Here is a 13,542-nt window from a genome sequence, read left to right on the forward strand (position 1 = left end):
CCAACAAAGGAAAAAGGGAAAAAAAGAAATAAAAATTTAAATTGTCACCGACTGCTTGAGGACATTTTAAAGCACATTAACCACCTGGAACAGGGAAGCAATGGCAGAATAACTGATTTTTACATCTCTGGAAAACGGTTCTTAAAAACATTGACTTGAAACTAAATCCCTTTGGTTTCCATAGAATTTGCTTTCAGGTGGATGTGTTTGGGATAGTGTCTTTTCACCAGTTTCATCTTAATACTTATCACCTGTATCCTGTGATATGGCCAAAGGTTAAACTCCGTATCTGCCTCCATACTCATAGCTCTTCCAGATGAACAAATTCCTTGGCAAGATTACCACTGTAGCAAAAAGTTTTTTTTGTGCAGGAAGAAAGCAGAGTTGTCCTCCAAAAGGACATTGAGTCTACTACACCAACCCCTCCCCATCTTTACTCTTAGCTGCTCCATACAAGAACTTTCGAAGAACAGGGATCATCAGATGAGGAGGTAGAAAGGGAGAAGGGCCAGCCAAATCCTATAATTTGAGAGTCTCTCTTACAAAACCTTGTCTTGTCCCAATAAGATTCTTCCCCCACCCCCAGCCTCTCAAAAGTAGATTGATTTCTAAATGAGGGCCAAAAGAATTATCTCCATAAGGAGATTAGCCATAAAGCTGCTATGTTCAGGTGTTATTTAATCCTGGATACCTCTCAGATTTAGGCACAATGAACATTATTTAGGGAGCCTGGCTATATTATTAGAATTCAGTTCTATCCCAAGTGCATTTTCTGACATTCCTTTGAACTACCCTTACCTTTATTATTAAGACATAAAATTTATCTAACTAAATATTTAAGTTAGATTCAGGATAATATATATTAAGAATGTAAGAAGAGCCTTGCTGGAGCGGACAGGTTGTCTGTCTTGTCTAGCACCCTGTTTCCAACAGTGGACAGATAGATGCCTCTGAGAAGCCTAAAAGCAGGACATAAAGACAACAGTCTCCCCACATCTTATATCACCAGCACCACTCATAGATTTCTCTTCCCCAACCTGGGGTCCTTGAGATGTTTAGGATTGCAACTCCCGTCAGCCACAACTGCAATACCTCAAGGATCACCCCTACCCATATTAACTGATTTGGCCCTGTGATCATCATCTGAGCCCCCTTTTTGTGTGCCTTGTCCACAAGAGGTCTGGAGAGTGGCAACATGAGAAGAGCCTTTTCTGTGGTTGCTCCTCATCTGTAGAATGTTCTCCTCAGGGAGGCTTGCCTGGCACCTTCATTACACATATTTAGGTGCCAGGTGAAAACATTTCTCCTTAACCAGGCCTTTTGGCGATGAACATTCTATGTCCTTTTAAATGTGTTTGTAAGAAGGGGGTTAGTGGTTTGTTCTTGTACTTGTTTTTATTATGTATTTTGTGTTCTAATTTTGTATTTCTATGTTGTGAGCTGCCCTGCGATCTTCAGATGAAGGGCGGTATATAAAATTAGTGAATATTATTATTATTACTATCTGGCTGGCAACTGTAGCCCAAAACATCTGGAGGGCACAAGGAGAAGGAAGGCTGGTCATCTCCTTTTCTGCATAGTTTTATATGCATTTTGGGCAAAGCTGCACATTTTTGTAAGCAATTTTTTTCCAAGATAATGTGTTTTTCTATGTTGCTTTCACAAATAAATTCATTTTTATGCACACTTTCCCCTAATATATGCGGTTTTGTGAATGTCATTTGGAAAACCGAATGACAAAACTTGGATAAGTGCTCATTTTGAAGGATGCCTGTGTTTCGGTACTCGGTGTTTTGGAAAGTGTGGGCTTGATCAATTCTGCTTTAAATGCAAAGAATAGAATTTGTTCCCCATCCCTAACCCTAAGAACTTCATCTCAAAGGTGGCTATACAGATATATCTGGAAATGAACTCCATTGGTGGGGGAAATGAAGTTTACTTCTGAGTAGACATATATAGGATTGCACTGTAAATTTCTTAAGCAAGTCATGTTCTTTAGCTTCAGAGGCCATAAATAAATAAATAAATAAATGGTTTGACAAACTGTTGAGGCACCTATGGCTGAGGTGGTCAGCTCTGCCCAATTTGCTAGTTTGTTTGGTTGTTTATGTCAGGGGTAAGGAACCTTTGCCTCTCCAGATGTTGTTGGACTCCAGCTGAGATCAGCCTTCAGCCAGGCTGGACAGTAGTCAGTGATGATAGGAGTTGGGCTCGAACAACATTTGAAGGGCCACAGGTCCCCTATCCCTAGCTTCTGTTTTTATTCTCCCACACTGGAGGTAGGATTCCCCCCCCCCACAAGCCAGCTTACAAAAATGCAACAAAAATAACAAAATATAAAACAATAAAAGAACATACAATAAAACATTGTATAAAAGTAGTCACACAAAACACAGAAATCAAATGCATAACACAATGGACAATAGCGTCGTAGTAAACAACAAAGAATTCTAGCAGCATTTGACAGCCATGGCATCCAGTTACGTTTTGTGGGGTGGGGCAGGTTTTCACTGCATGCTCAAAGTAAGCACTGACTGAGCTTGGCTGGGTTCTTTTGGGAGGTTATGCCATAATCACCATCTCTCAACTAAAAAGGCTTTTTGTGGATCCACCTCAGGTCAAATGACTTAGGAAGTATGTGAGCATATTAAACAAGTAAATTGAGATATTATGGGGAGTGGGCAGCAGGGAACATCACAAAAAGATTGCACTTTCAGCAGTGATCGTAGGTTGTTTTTGTAAATGGACCAGACTAACAACCAGACTAAATCCCCACCAGTAAGCAGTGTTTTTCTCTTTCCTTTGCAGCTGAATATAAAACCAGATTAGTGTGTGAGAATGAAGAACTGAAACTCCACTGTAAAGAGTCAAAATTCCTTAACATCTATTCTGCCTCATATGGCAGGGCTGCACACAAGGAGGACACCTGTGCTACAGAAACGGGCCGCTTCCCTCAGTTTGGTAGGTTGACAAAAGAGTATCTGTGTTAGGTCAGATTCACTGGCAATGACCACTGGCATCCCCCAACCTGATGGCCTCCGTATATTTTGGACTACACTCCCACCAGTCCAGCAAAGCTGACTGGAGTTGCATTCTAAAACATCTGGATGGGGAAGGCTGGAATAGTGGGTTAAACCACAGAGCCTAGGACTTGCCGATCAGAAAGTCGGTGGTTCGAATCCCTGCGACGGTGTGAGCTTCTGTTGCTCGTCCCGACTCCTGCCAACCTAGCAGTTCAAAAGCACGTCAAAGTGCAAGTAGATAAATAGGTACCACTCTGGCAGGAAGGTAAACGGTGTTTCCGCGCACTGCTCTGGTTCGCCAGAAGCAGCTTAGTCATGCTGGCCACATGACCCGGAAGCAGTACACCGGCTCCCTTGGCCAATAAAGCGAGATGAGCGCTGCAACCCCAGAGTCAGCCACGACTGGACCTAATGGTCAGGGGTCCTTTACATTTACCTTTACATCTAAGCTGTATGAATGTATGCTTGCGAACACAATTGCCCTGATTTTTGGACAGGAACTATAGACATGGAAAATAATTATTTTAAAGGCAACCTAGCTAAAGTTCTAACACTTTTGTTTGGCATGCCAGGGCACTGTCTTGGAAAACTATGGTAAAAAAAATGCAGGATTCAGTTCTTAGTTAATATTTAACTGTTTAACAGGATTCAGGATTTCAGCCAGAGTGCTGCTTGTTTATGCCTTAGTTCCAAGTATGCGGCATGGATGCATTTAGTCCTATTTTCAGCATATTACGAGACCAAAATATACACACAGCTTGTTCAAAACCATCTGGGTTTTGATGACAACAAAAACCCATGTGGGAATTACTGATGACATAGGCCTAGTTCCCAGGGCCATATCAGGCCACAGAGGCCCCCTGATCAGATTTCCTGCTGTCTCTTTACATTTTGGAAAAAGCTTGAAGGTTATGTCTGCATGCAGAAAGTTGTTCTGTGAAGCATCCCCATGTTCCTGCTTTTGCCTAATATAGAGGTTGAGAAGGAACCCCTTATTTTTTCTCCCCTTTTTTAGAAAAAGGCTGGCTGTCAGAGGAATTTGGGGCAGAGATACATAATGCCTGAAGTTGTGTTAAAGGAAGTCTGTGCCCATGTGGTATTAGTAATAACAATGATCAATTCGTTTTCAAACAGGAGAAGGGGGGGTGAAATGATGAGATCCAAAAAAGAATGTGTATGAAAGGAACGCAAGCTTTTTTCTTGAGGGTACGATGATGTCACAAAAACATAAGGGAATTATTCTCCAGATATCTGGGACGGTTGCTCAAGGAGATCCTGCTGCCTGAACATTATTTTGACAAAATATGCCATGTGTAATATTTATAAGTAGGTCCCTCGTGCATCTGCTTACACAGCAAAACTTTAACTACAGTTGTACCTTGGTTTTCAAATTTAATCCGTTCCAGGAGGCCGTCCTGGAACAGTTCGAAAACCAAGGTGCTGCATCCTGCAGCCAATCAGAAGCTGCACCAGACGTTCGACTTCCGAAAATTGTTCGAAAACCAGAACATCACTTCTGGATTTCAATCGTTTTGGAGCTGAAACGTTCAAGTTCAAAGGCATTCTTCGGCTTCCGAGGTTCCACTGTACTTGAGTGAAGCCGAGATGAACATGAATGTTTGTATGTTATTTTCACCACATTTGCTTGCTATAGGCTCAGCTGCACCAGCTCATGCACCAAGTGGACAGCTACATCTGTCTATCAAGGTTTCCATTTCCTTTTGCTGCCCCAGCCTAGCATTTGGCTGGATAGCCATCGATATGTGCTCATTGGCAAGGCCGCTCCAGATCTTTCATGGATTATTTTCTCTCTATGGACTATAAGGACCATACTTGCCTAGCCCATAAGAAGATTGTAAGGCTCAGTGCATGAAATGAATACCTTGGAGAACCAGGCAAGCTGGCACATGTGCATATTAACGTATTGCTTATAAAAGTGAAGGGGGAAAATGGAATTCTATGTTAAGAGGAAGCAGGGTAATAAAAAATCAAGGCTTGGTTACTTTGACTTCATGGTCTACACAAATTACCTCCTCTCTACGCCAAACATTATAGCCTGCCAACTGTTCTAAACTTGGCTTGGCCAAGTTCTTGTCTGTTGTGTTCATCACCCTGCTTTCAAACCAATCATTTTCCCAATAAGTCACAAGATTTAAAAGACAATTTATTGGCCAGCGAAAATGAAATACGATGCCAAGCTGAGAGAATGGGGAAAGTTTTAGGTTCCCATATGTTCCTGAAGCTATAAATTGTTCTGGTTAATATTACAAATGCTTGAAGGAAAGGTTATGCAAAAGACAATATAACCTGTGAAAAGGATCACGTTCGGGAGCCAAACTAGACCTGATGTTAAAAAAGCATGATTGCATTTAACAAGTATTATTTTATCCTTTCAAATGCCTCAAACATTATATCCCACTATTTGAAGTGTTGTTGTTTTTCCATATTTGATTTGCTTCTTAAAGCTCCCAGGTCCCAAGTATGGTGAGCCCACGAATATGCAAGCTTTTATTTTTATTTTCTAGGAAATTTCTAGCACCAAGATTTAGTCTTAGAGAAACATTTTTTAAATGGATCAACAAGCAGCAAGGGAAACAGTTCAAATCACATGAATATTGTTTGTTCTGTTTAGTAAACACGGCTATTTGGGATAAACTTCTTTTTAATTATATCTTTCTTTCCAGCATCACACAGTTGTCACTGCATGATATGCAGTGCACACATGTGAATGTGTGGAGTGCCCAATCTTTGCTATACAGTTCGCTCTGGCTAGTCCATTGAATTGAAAGCTTTTGTGCACTACAGAACAGAAAGAGAAGTCTACCAGTGTTTGAAATGGGAGAGGCTTTCAGAATCGAAGAGAAGGATTGCCAGTCTCATTAAACTCTACACAATTTATGGCTCCAGCAGCTCTGAATAATTTGCATGTCAAAACGTGTCTAAAATAAAGCCAATTAGTACCTGAAAAGAACTTTCCTTCAGAAACAACAGACTCCAATCTGTTCAATAGCAGCTCAAGTCAGAGCTGATATTTTACAGCCATGTTTTGGAAATGCTTTTATGACCTCGTCTTTTCAGTGTCAGATGGATTCATGTCCACTACATAAAAAAACACCAGCATTGCTTGGCACCCTTGTGGTTAGTAACCACTGATCACAGAAGCAAGGCATCAGATTAAAAGAGGTTAGACAATGGACTGTGCTCTCACTCCTGCAGTGATCACAGAAGTCAATATGTTCCTACCATTATTGTGTGTGTGTTGCCATCTCCCTTCATTTTGGCATTGAAATAACGACTCTCTGAAACTTGCCTGTGAATTTCTGAGCCCTAATCCTAGTCAAATCACTTTACTTCATAGATTTCCTCAGCCAAATCTATGCTCAAAGATAGATATACACTCATATACAACACCGTCGGATCAGACAGGACAGGGGTAGCCAATGTGGTGGCCTTTAGATGCTGCTGACTAAAACTCCCACCATCCCTGGTCAGTGGCCGTGCTGGCAGGGGCTGATGGGAGAACATCTGGAGGCCACCATGTTGACTTCCCCTGAAATAGCAAGATGCAAGGCATTAAAAGGACATGTGTTGCTGAGTCCTGGTGTGTTTGTAGTCTGCCTCCCAAATTCTCAGAGCTGCATTAGGGCTGCCCACCTGCACCTGTCCAAACTTGAGGCATCATTCTCCTGTTCTGGAAGAACTGCTTATCTCAAGAGACTAAAGAGAAGGAAGGAAGTAAGGAGAAGACGGGGGAAAGTTGGCATTACTCCAGATCTTCCAGTAATTTGGGTTTGTTTTTTGGTTTGCTTGTTGTGCAGGGGGGTGGGGAGGCAAAATTTGATGCCTCTCCCAGCTCTCACACTGCCTTCCCGAGCTGGCTAAGTGAAGTGCTGGGCTTTGGGAAGGTGTGAGGCACTGGCAGGGTCCTGGAGCCCTCCCACATCCTTCCGAAAGCTGGGAAACTGCTAACTAGGCTTTGGGAAGGAGGCGCGAAGACTCTTGGACCCTGTCACAGCCTTCACATTGAGCCAAGCTATTACTGCAATGAGTAGGTTTCTTGAGTTAGCACTGTGTTTGTAACAGCAAGTATATATTTCCAAGCACACTTGTATATAATAGCTCCTTTCTTTGAACAAGTCATTGGTATCTATATTTGTATGACTGTTTTTTTACAAATTTCTCCCACATTTCAGATTGCTTTTCCTACTCAGCTTTAGCAGTATTATCTAAGATGTGTTATGGGAAACAGAGGTGCAAAATCTTTGCTAACAACCATAACTTTGGAAGACCATGCCTGCCTGGTGTGAAAAAATATCTCAACGTCAGCTATGCATGTGGTAAGAAAAAATTACGTTACAATTTTTTTACATTATAAAATCTGGATTTTATAATGCCAGATTGAGAAATCCACATGTATATAAGGAGGCATTTGTTTCTAAATCTGGGCTTCAGCTTACACCTGTGATCTGTATCATTCCCATATTTTAACACCAGAGTTGGGTACATTCATACAGATTTATAGTACCTAGTTACTATTAATAAAACCTTGAAAAGAATAAAAGATGAAAATAAATGTATTAGCAAAAATATTGCCCACCCACAAAATGTTGTTCAGTGACAATTAGTGTGAATGTATGAGTGTGAGGGCTCCAAGGGAGGAGATTGCAGCTGCAGCACTTCCATCCCATCTTCCTCCTGCTACTCTGCATGAGCTAAGGCAAGGCTTGTCTTGCTCCAAGCAAACCACAAGCTGCAAATCACTCTTGGTTATACGTCTTGGCTGTTCAGAAGTAAGACATACCATGAACCTGGTTTCAGATGATACACCAAGTCAAACTATAGCTTAGCTCACAGCAGCGTTTATAATGTTTGAGGTATTTTGTGTTTAAATATTTTATGGTAGCTGCTCAGAGTGGTTGGGGTAACCTAGTCAGATGGGTGGCTCATCATCAACATCATCATCATCAATTCAGTCCAAAGTGTTCAATTTGTTGACCAGAGGACAATAAGTGTATGTTAAGGGAAAGAGCAGGACGTGGGTGGCACTGTGGGTTAAACCACAGAGCCTAGGACTTGCCAATCAGGTTGGTGGTTCGAATCCGCGCGATGGGGTGAGCTCCCGTTGCTCGGTCCCTGCTCCTGCCACCCTAGCAGTTCGAAAGCATGTTAAAGTGCAAGTAGACAAATAGGTACCGATTTGGCAGGAAGGTAAACAGCATTTCCGTGCGCTGCTCTGGTTTGCCAGAAGCGGCTTAGTCATGCTGGCCACATGACCCGGAAGCTGTACGCCGGCTCCCTCGGCCAATAAAGCAAGATGAGCGCTGCAACCCCAGAGTCGGCCACAACTGGACCTAATGGTCAGGGGTCCCTTTACTTTTACTTTTAAGGGAAAGAGCATTTATTCTGCAGTGTATTGATTTTGCAATCACACACACACAGAAACTATCAATCACATTTCTCTTTCTCTCTCTCTCACTTGATTAATTTCAAATATGTTTCCTGCCATGATAATTTGATGCAGCCTGGAGCATTTGCAAATGATTTGATGCTTTAACTGTTTTCCACATGGCCTAATGGCTTTGGGTAAGGCAGAGTTTTGGAATGTGTGAGATGCCACACACACCAGTGGGGGCTTGTGTTGACAGACTTCCAGGGAATGAATGCAATAATTACTGTAAGCAAGTCTGTTCATAGACGTTTCTGATCATAGCATTAAGTTCGCTTTTCCTTTGTTGGTGTCTGCAGATGAAGATTAATGCATAGCAAGTGGCAAGGTCAAGTTCTTTTGTCTCTAGAGTCAGGAGAGAGAAAATACTGAAAGCACTTTGGACTAAAAAGAGCAACGCATTTAAGTATCAGCGCTGTTTATTTTTAGGTTTCTTTTCAGAGTGTTATTTATTGTCTAGCAGCCAATTTTCTTCTTCGGTTTTTGAAGCCCTGTTTTAACTTACCCAACCTTTATATGTAATTTTTAAAGGGATAAATAGATCCATTCATCCCATCTTAAGAACTGCAGATTCCAGTGGGTGGGCTGCATCAAAACTGGGTGTGCCGCTCAAATGGACTGTAAAGCAGATTATGCAGGGCTGCTGATTGGGCTGAGCCACCTGGATGAGCTATGGGGCGGAGGTGGGTAATACGGGCTTCACTATCTACACACACTATAGGCACGATAGATGTCTGCTGAAGGTGTTGAGTCAAGTATAGTTGACATAAACTCTCAAATGGGAATGGGAGGGAATGTTTTCTTTCTAAATTCCACGACTCATAGCCTTAACCTATGCCAGCAGCTCACCTTTTTAATTACTACAGCTTAGAGCATAGATTCCAGAACTGTGTTTTGCACGCCGGTGTGTCATGAGAGGTGCTGGAATGTGCCCTGAAAACTTAATCCAGCACATTGAATGCATTGACTGTTCTGTGGCCTGTGGAGCAAGGAGGTCCCATAGTGAAGCTTTGATCCTCCTCCTTTCCACCAAAATATGAACCGTGAGTCACCAAATCCCAAGGGAGGGGTGCAGCTGATAGGTATGGGTGAATTCTAGCACCGTCCAGAAAACTCTGTCCTCCCAACCTTGAGCCCTGATGGAGTAACTAAAGGGTGGGAGACAAGAGGCTATATTAACTCGACTGCCCTGAAATTCCAAGGAGAAGACCTGCCTATTGTTTTGGGAGCCGATTAAACATATGTGCAATGTATATGTAAAATTTAGACATATACATATACATATTAAGCACATATTAAATGTAAAAAGGTAAAGGTAAAGGTACCCCTGCCCGTACGGGCCAGTCTTGACAGACTCTAGGGTTGTGCGCCCATCTCACTCAAGAGGCCGGGGGCCAGCGCTGTCCGAAGACACTTCCGGGTCACGTGGCCAGCGTGACGAAGCTGCTCTGGTGAGCCAGAGCTGCACACAGAACGCCGTTTACCTTCCCGCTAGTAAGCGGTCCCTATTTATCTACTTGCCCCCGGGGGTGCTTTCGAACTGCTAGGTTGGCAGGCACTGGGAGCAACGGGAGCGCACCCCGTCGCGGGGATTCGAACCGCCGACCTTTCGATCGGCAAGCCCTAGGCGCTGAGGCTTTTACCCACAGCACCACCCGCGTCCCTCCATATTAAATGTACTTCTGGTTTTAGTCCAAAAAGGTGAATCCCACATATCAAAAGTGTGAAAAACCCTGCTCTAAAGACATTGCGCTATTCCACACGATATTCAAAAGCCAAACCAAAACAAGAGGGGATTTGCAACAGAATGTTGCCGTGTGTAGTGGGGGGCTGCTATTATTGCACATGCTGGACTTCCTGTAATTGCTCTCTTGTGTCTGGGTGGTGCTGTTTTTGTTGCATAAGGAAAGGCACTCAGGTAATTGAGTTGACTATTAATATTATAGGATCACTCACATATTTTAAAAGCACTTTAGCAATCATTCAGAAATCTTTGCCCAAGGCATTTTATGTACATTACCACCATTGACAAGTTATGGTTTCCCCATTTTACTCCCTCCATCTAGTGTGAATGAAGGCACTCTTCACACCTGACTTCCTACCCCAGATGCTAGTCAAGACTGCCCTGCAATAAAACTAGGACTCAGTTCAATAAAACAACAAAACAACAATTGGAAGTCAAACCAGAATTAGCTTAATTAAATATATTTCAAGACAACAATCTGGATTTACATAATAAAGAACTAATAAGTCATTTCTTACAAGCATTGAAATGCAATATAACCAGAGACTGGAAATACCTTTTGCGCACAACAGACAATTGGTATAGACCAGTTTGAGAAACTGCCCTCCTTGAAAGATTATCCAATAAACTACTGTTGACACATGGACAGATTAAGAAAGATGGCTTTATACCAGTGTGGATTAATTTCAGAAAATGAACAATCCCCCATCAGCATTTTGCTCAATCTGGTTGATCTAAATTTAAATTTAAACATACATTATTATATTCACTTTGAATCCCTCCCCCCATTCATCAATATAGCAACACTTTATGTTGCTTCACTGGTAACATAAGAGGAAAAATGGTCATTACTCATACTTAATCTAAGCAAAACTACAAGGGCTCCTGATTAGGCATTTAGCTGCTGTGTGATGTTGACTGTTATCTGTTAACTTTGCTCTATCCTGTTTCCCCCTTTGTTTTTGTTTAAACCAATTAACAAAACAATAACTTATACATTGAACCATATGTTATAGATATTACTGCAAATTTATTATGCTATGTTTGTGATATACAAGTGGCAAGAGAAGACTTGGTCTATTTATTTGTATCATATATTATTCCTATGATCCTTGTTTACAGAACCCGATTGAAAATTATTATTATTTTATATATAGAAAACACCTAGGATGTAATTCTGTTATAATGTAATTTGTGACTGGATGGCAGTGATAACCTTCAGCTTTATTTGACCATCTCCGACACTCCTTCATTCCTCTCCTCTCCCTTCTGATATTTTTCTTCAGGATTGTATGCCAATTTTTCTAATCACTTCATTGCTCTTTTTTGATGAGAAAGCTGCATTTAGTATTACAACCATATACAAGCAAGGAAAATAATTTAGCTTGGAAAAGAGTGCATGTAACCTAGAGAGTCTGTGTGCATTGTCAAAATGTCAAAACAGCTATGATACAAGATAATGTCTGACTTCCAAGCAGTGTGGAAAAAAATCTGACACCTGAAGAGCTAGTCATATACATGATATGTGCACCCTTTTTAATCTTTGTTGGAAGAATGTGAAATATTTCCAAATTAACATCCCAAAAATGCATTGGGGCAGACATGGATTGAAGAAAAATGTTCGCTGTCTGCTTAGACTGATAGCTATTCCACTTTGGAGTTATAATTGCCTAAGGGTGTGTGTATGAGTAGCGGGGAGAGGGCCCTGCCGATTGTTAAGTGCCAAACTACATGTTGCAATGGAGAAGAGAAGATGTAGAATTAAACAGCAGCTAGCTGAAATGCATGAGTCCATTTCTTCATGAGTCTCAGGCCTAGTCATTTTATCCATGGCACTGCAGACCAGATGTCGTTTTCTTGTCTTTGTGGCCTAATCCACATGGTAAGCCGTGAACAGTGTGCTTATTTGGTGACAGCCACCATGTGGACCAATGGCACCTGTAAGGGTCATGTGCTCACGACGTAGATCCTAAAATGAAGTTGGGCTTCATGCTAAATATACACACCTAGATGGCACCACTGAAAACAGTTAGACTTACCGGTACTTCTAAGAAGACATGCATTGCACTGTTACAGTCTTGATGTTTCAGAGTCTTTAGTATTTGTGGCACCACATTTTTATTCTATTACAGCGTCTTCGGGGACTAAAATAATCCGTCTCAGAGCCACAGGTCACATCATAATAGAGTGTCATGGCCATTCTAAAAGCATCCTCAATGTGTTTAGCCAAACTAATTACAACTCTTCATGATCAAGTTTGGAGAGAGGAAACATTTTGTCAATTTGAAGAGGAAGCCAGCTAACCGGTGTAGCACTGTCTAGCCCAGTCTTCCCCAATCAGGTGCTCTCCAGATGTTTTGTTCCTATCAGCTCGGGGAAGGCTGGGCTAGGCTATCTGATGCCACCAGGAACTCCTGCTTCCCTGCATCAGAGTACATTTCCCCATTTTTAAAAAGCCGCCCCACCAAAAAAAGACAAATTAATTGATAAACACATGTTGTGCTCCCCCCTCCACAAAGCATGGGAGTTGGGAGAGGGAAGGACTGATTTGCAGACACCTGTCTCTTCGGCTGCAAAGCTGGGAGAAAGCCAGGCTAGTCTGGTGGGTGAGGGATGCGTTACGTTATGAGCTCTCTCTTCATACGATGCCTGTCTTGACCCTAACAGGAACTCTCGGACTATTCACAGCACAGCTTGTGTTGGAGACAATGGATACAGAGAGTTACTAATAGAGCATGACTTCCCTATTGATGTTGTGCTGAAGATGTGGCTCTTGAAACAAAGGCAGACTCATGTGGTGGCACCTTATAATGAAATGTTTCTGAGCTTGTTTCTGTCTCAGTTCGGCAAGGGAGATGTGTGCACAGAAGTGCTGCATGCCTCGTAAGCTGTGTCAGATCAGTGCTGTTTTTGCTAGACTGAGCACCTATTTGGAGAGTGGGGCTGCTCTATTTAGTGTCCTTCTCCTTCCCCCTCCCCAGCAGTTGAGTGGCGCTGTTACACACCATCTCTTTCCTTGGGAGACAGATTTGTGTGCAGAGCCTTATGAACAGCCTACAGCTTCAGGCTGGGATTTGTGAATCTGCAGGATAAGAACTTTTCAGAGTTGACACCCATCCCTGGGGAAAATAAGCAGCCAGTGTCCTTGGCATATCTAGACCTATTCCATTGCCTAATATGGAGAATGGTATCTTGACGGGAATATTCAGGGTGGGGAGTGAAATGTGTTATCTGGCAGTTAATAATGGTTTAGGGGTTTTTTTGTCTTACCTAAAGTTGGTTAACCATTTTGCCTCACCCAATGAATAATGCTTCTGTTGATGTCAAGT

General features: G+C 42.1%; 1 protein-coding gene across 4 annotated transcripts in view; it reads left to right on the forward strand.

The window, feature by feature from the left end:
• The window catches only part of EVA1C (eva-1 homolog C), a 49,855-nt gene that overhangs the window by 33,121 nt on the left and 3,192 nt on the right, over window positions 1-13,542 (forward strand). For all 4 annotated transcript variants that reach the window (XM_083438629.1, XM_083438630.1, XM_083438628.1 and 1 more), the window contains exons 4-5: window positions 2,809-2,961; window positions 7,217-7,360. In XM_083438629.1, coding sequence (XP_083294755.1) covers window positions 2,809-2,961; window positions 7,217-7,360 — 297 coding nt within the window. The remainder of the gene's footprint in view (window positions 1-2,808; window positions 2,962-7,216; window positions 7,361-13,542) is intronic.

The sequence above is a fragment of the Podarcis tiliguerta genome (assembly GCF_965153285.1).
Source record: "Podarcis tiliguerta genome assembly, chromosome: 4".
Taxonomy (NCBI): domain Eukaryota; kingdom Metazoa; phylum Chordata; class Lepidosauria; order Squamata; family Lacertidae; genus Podarcis; species Podarcis tiliguerta.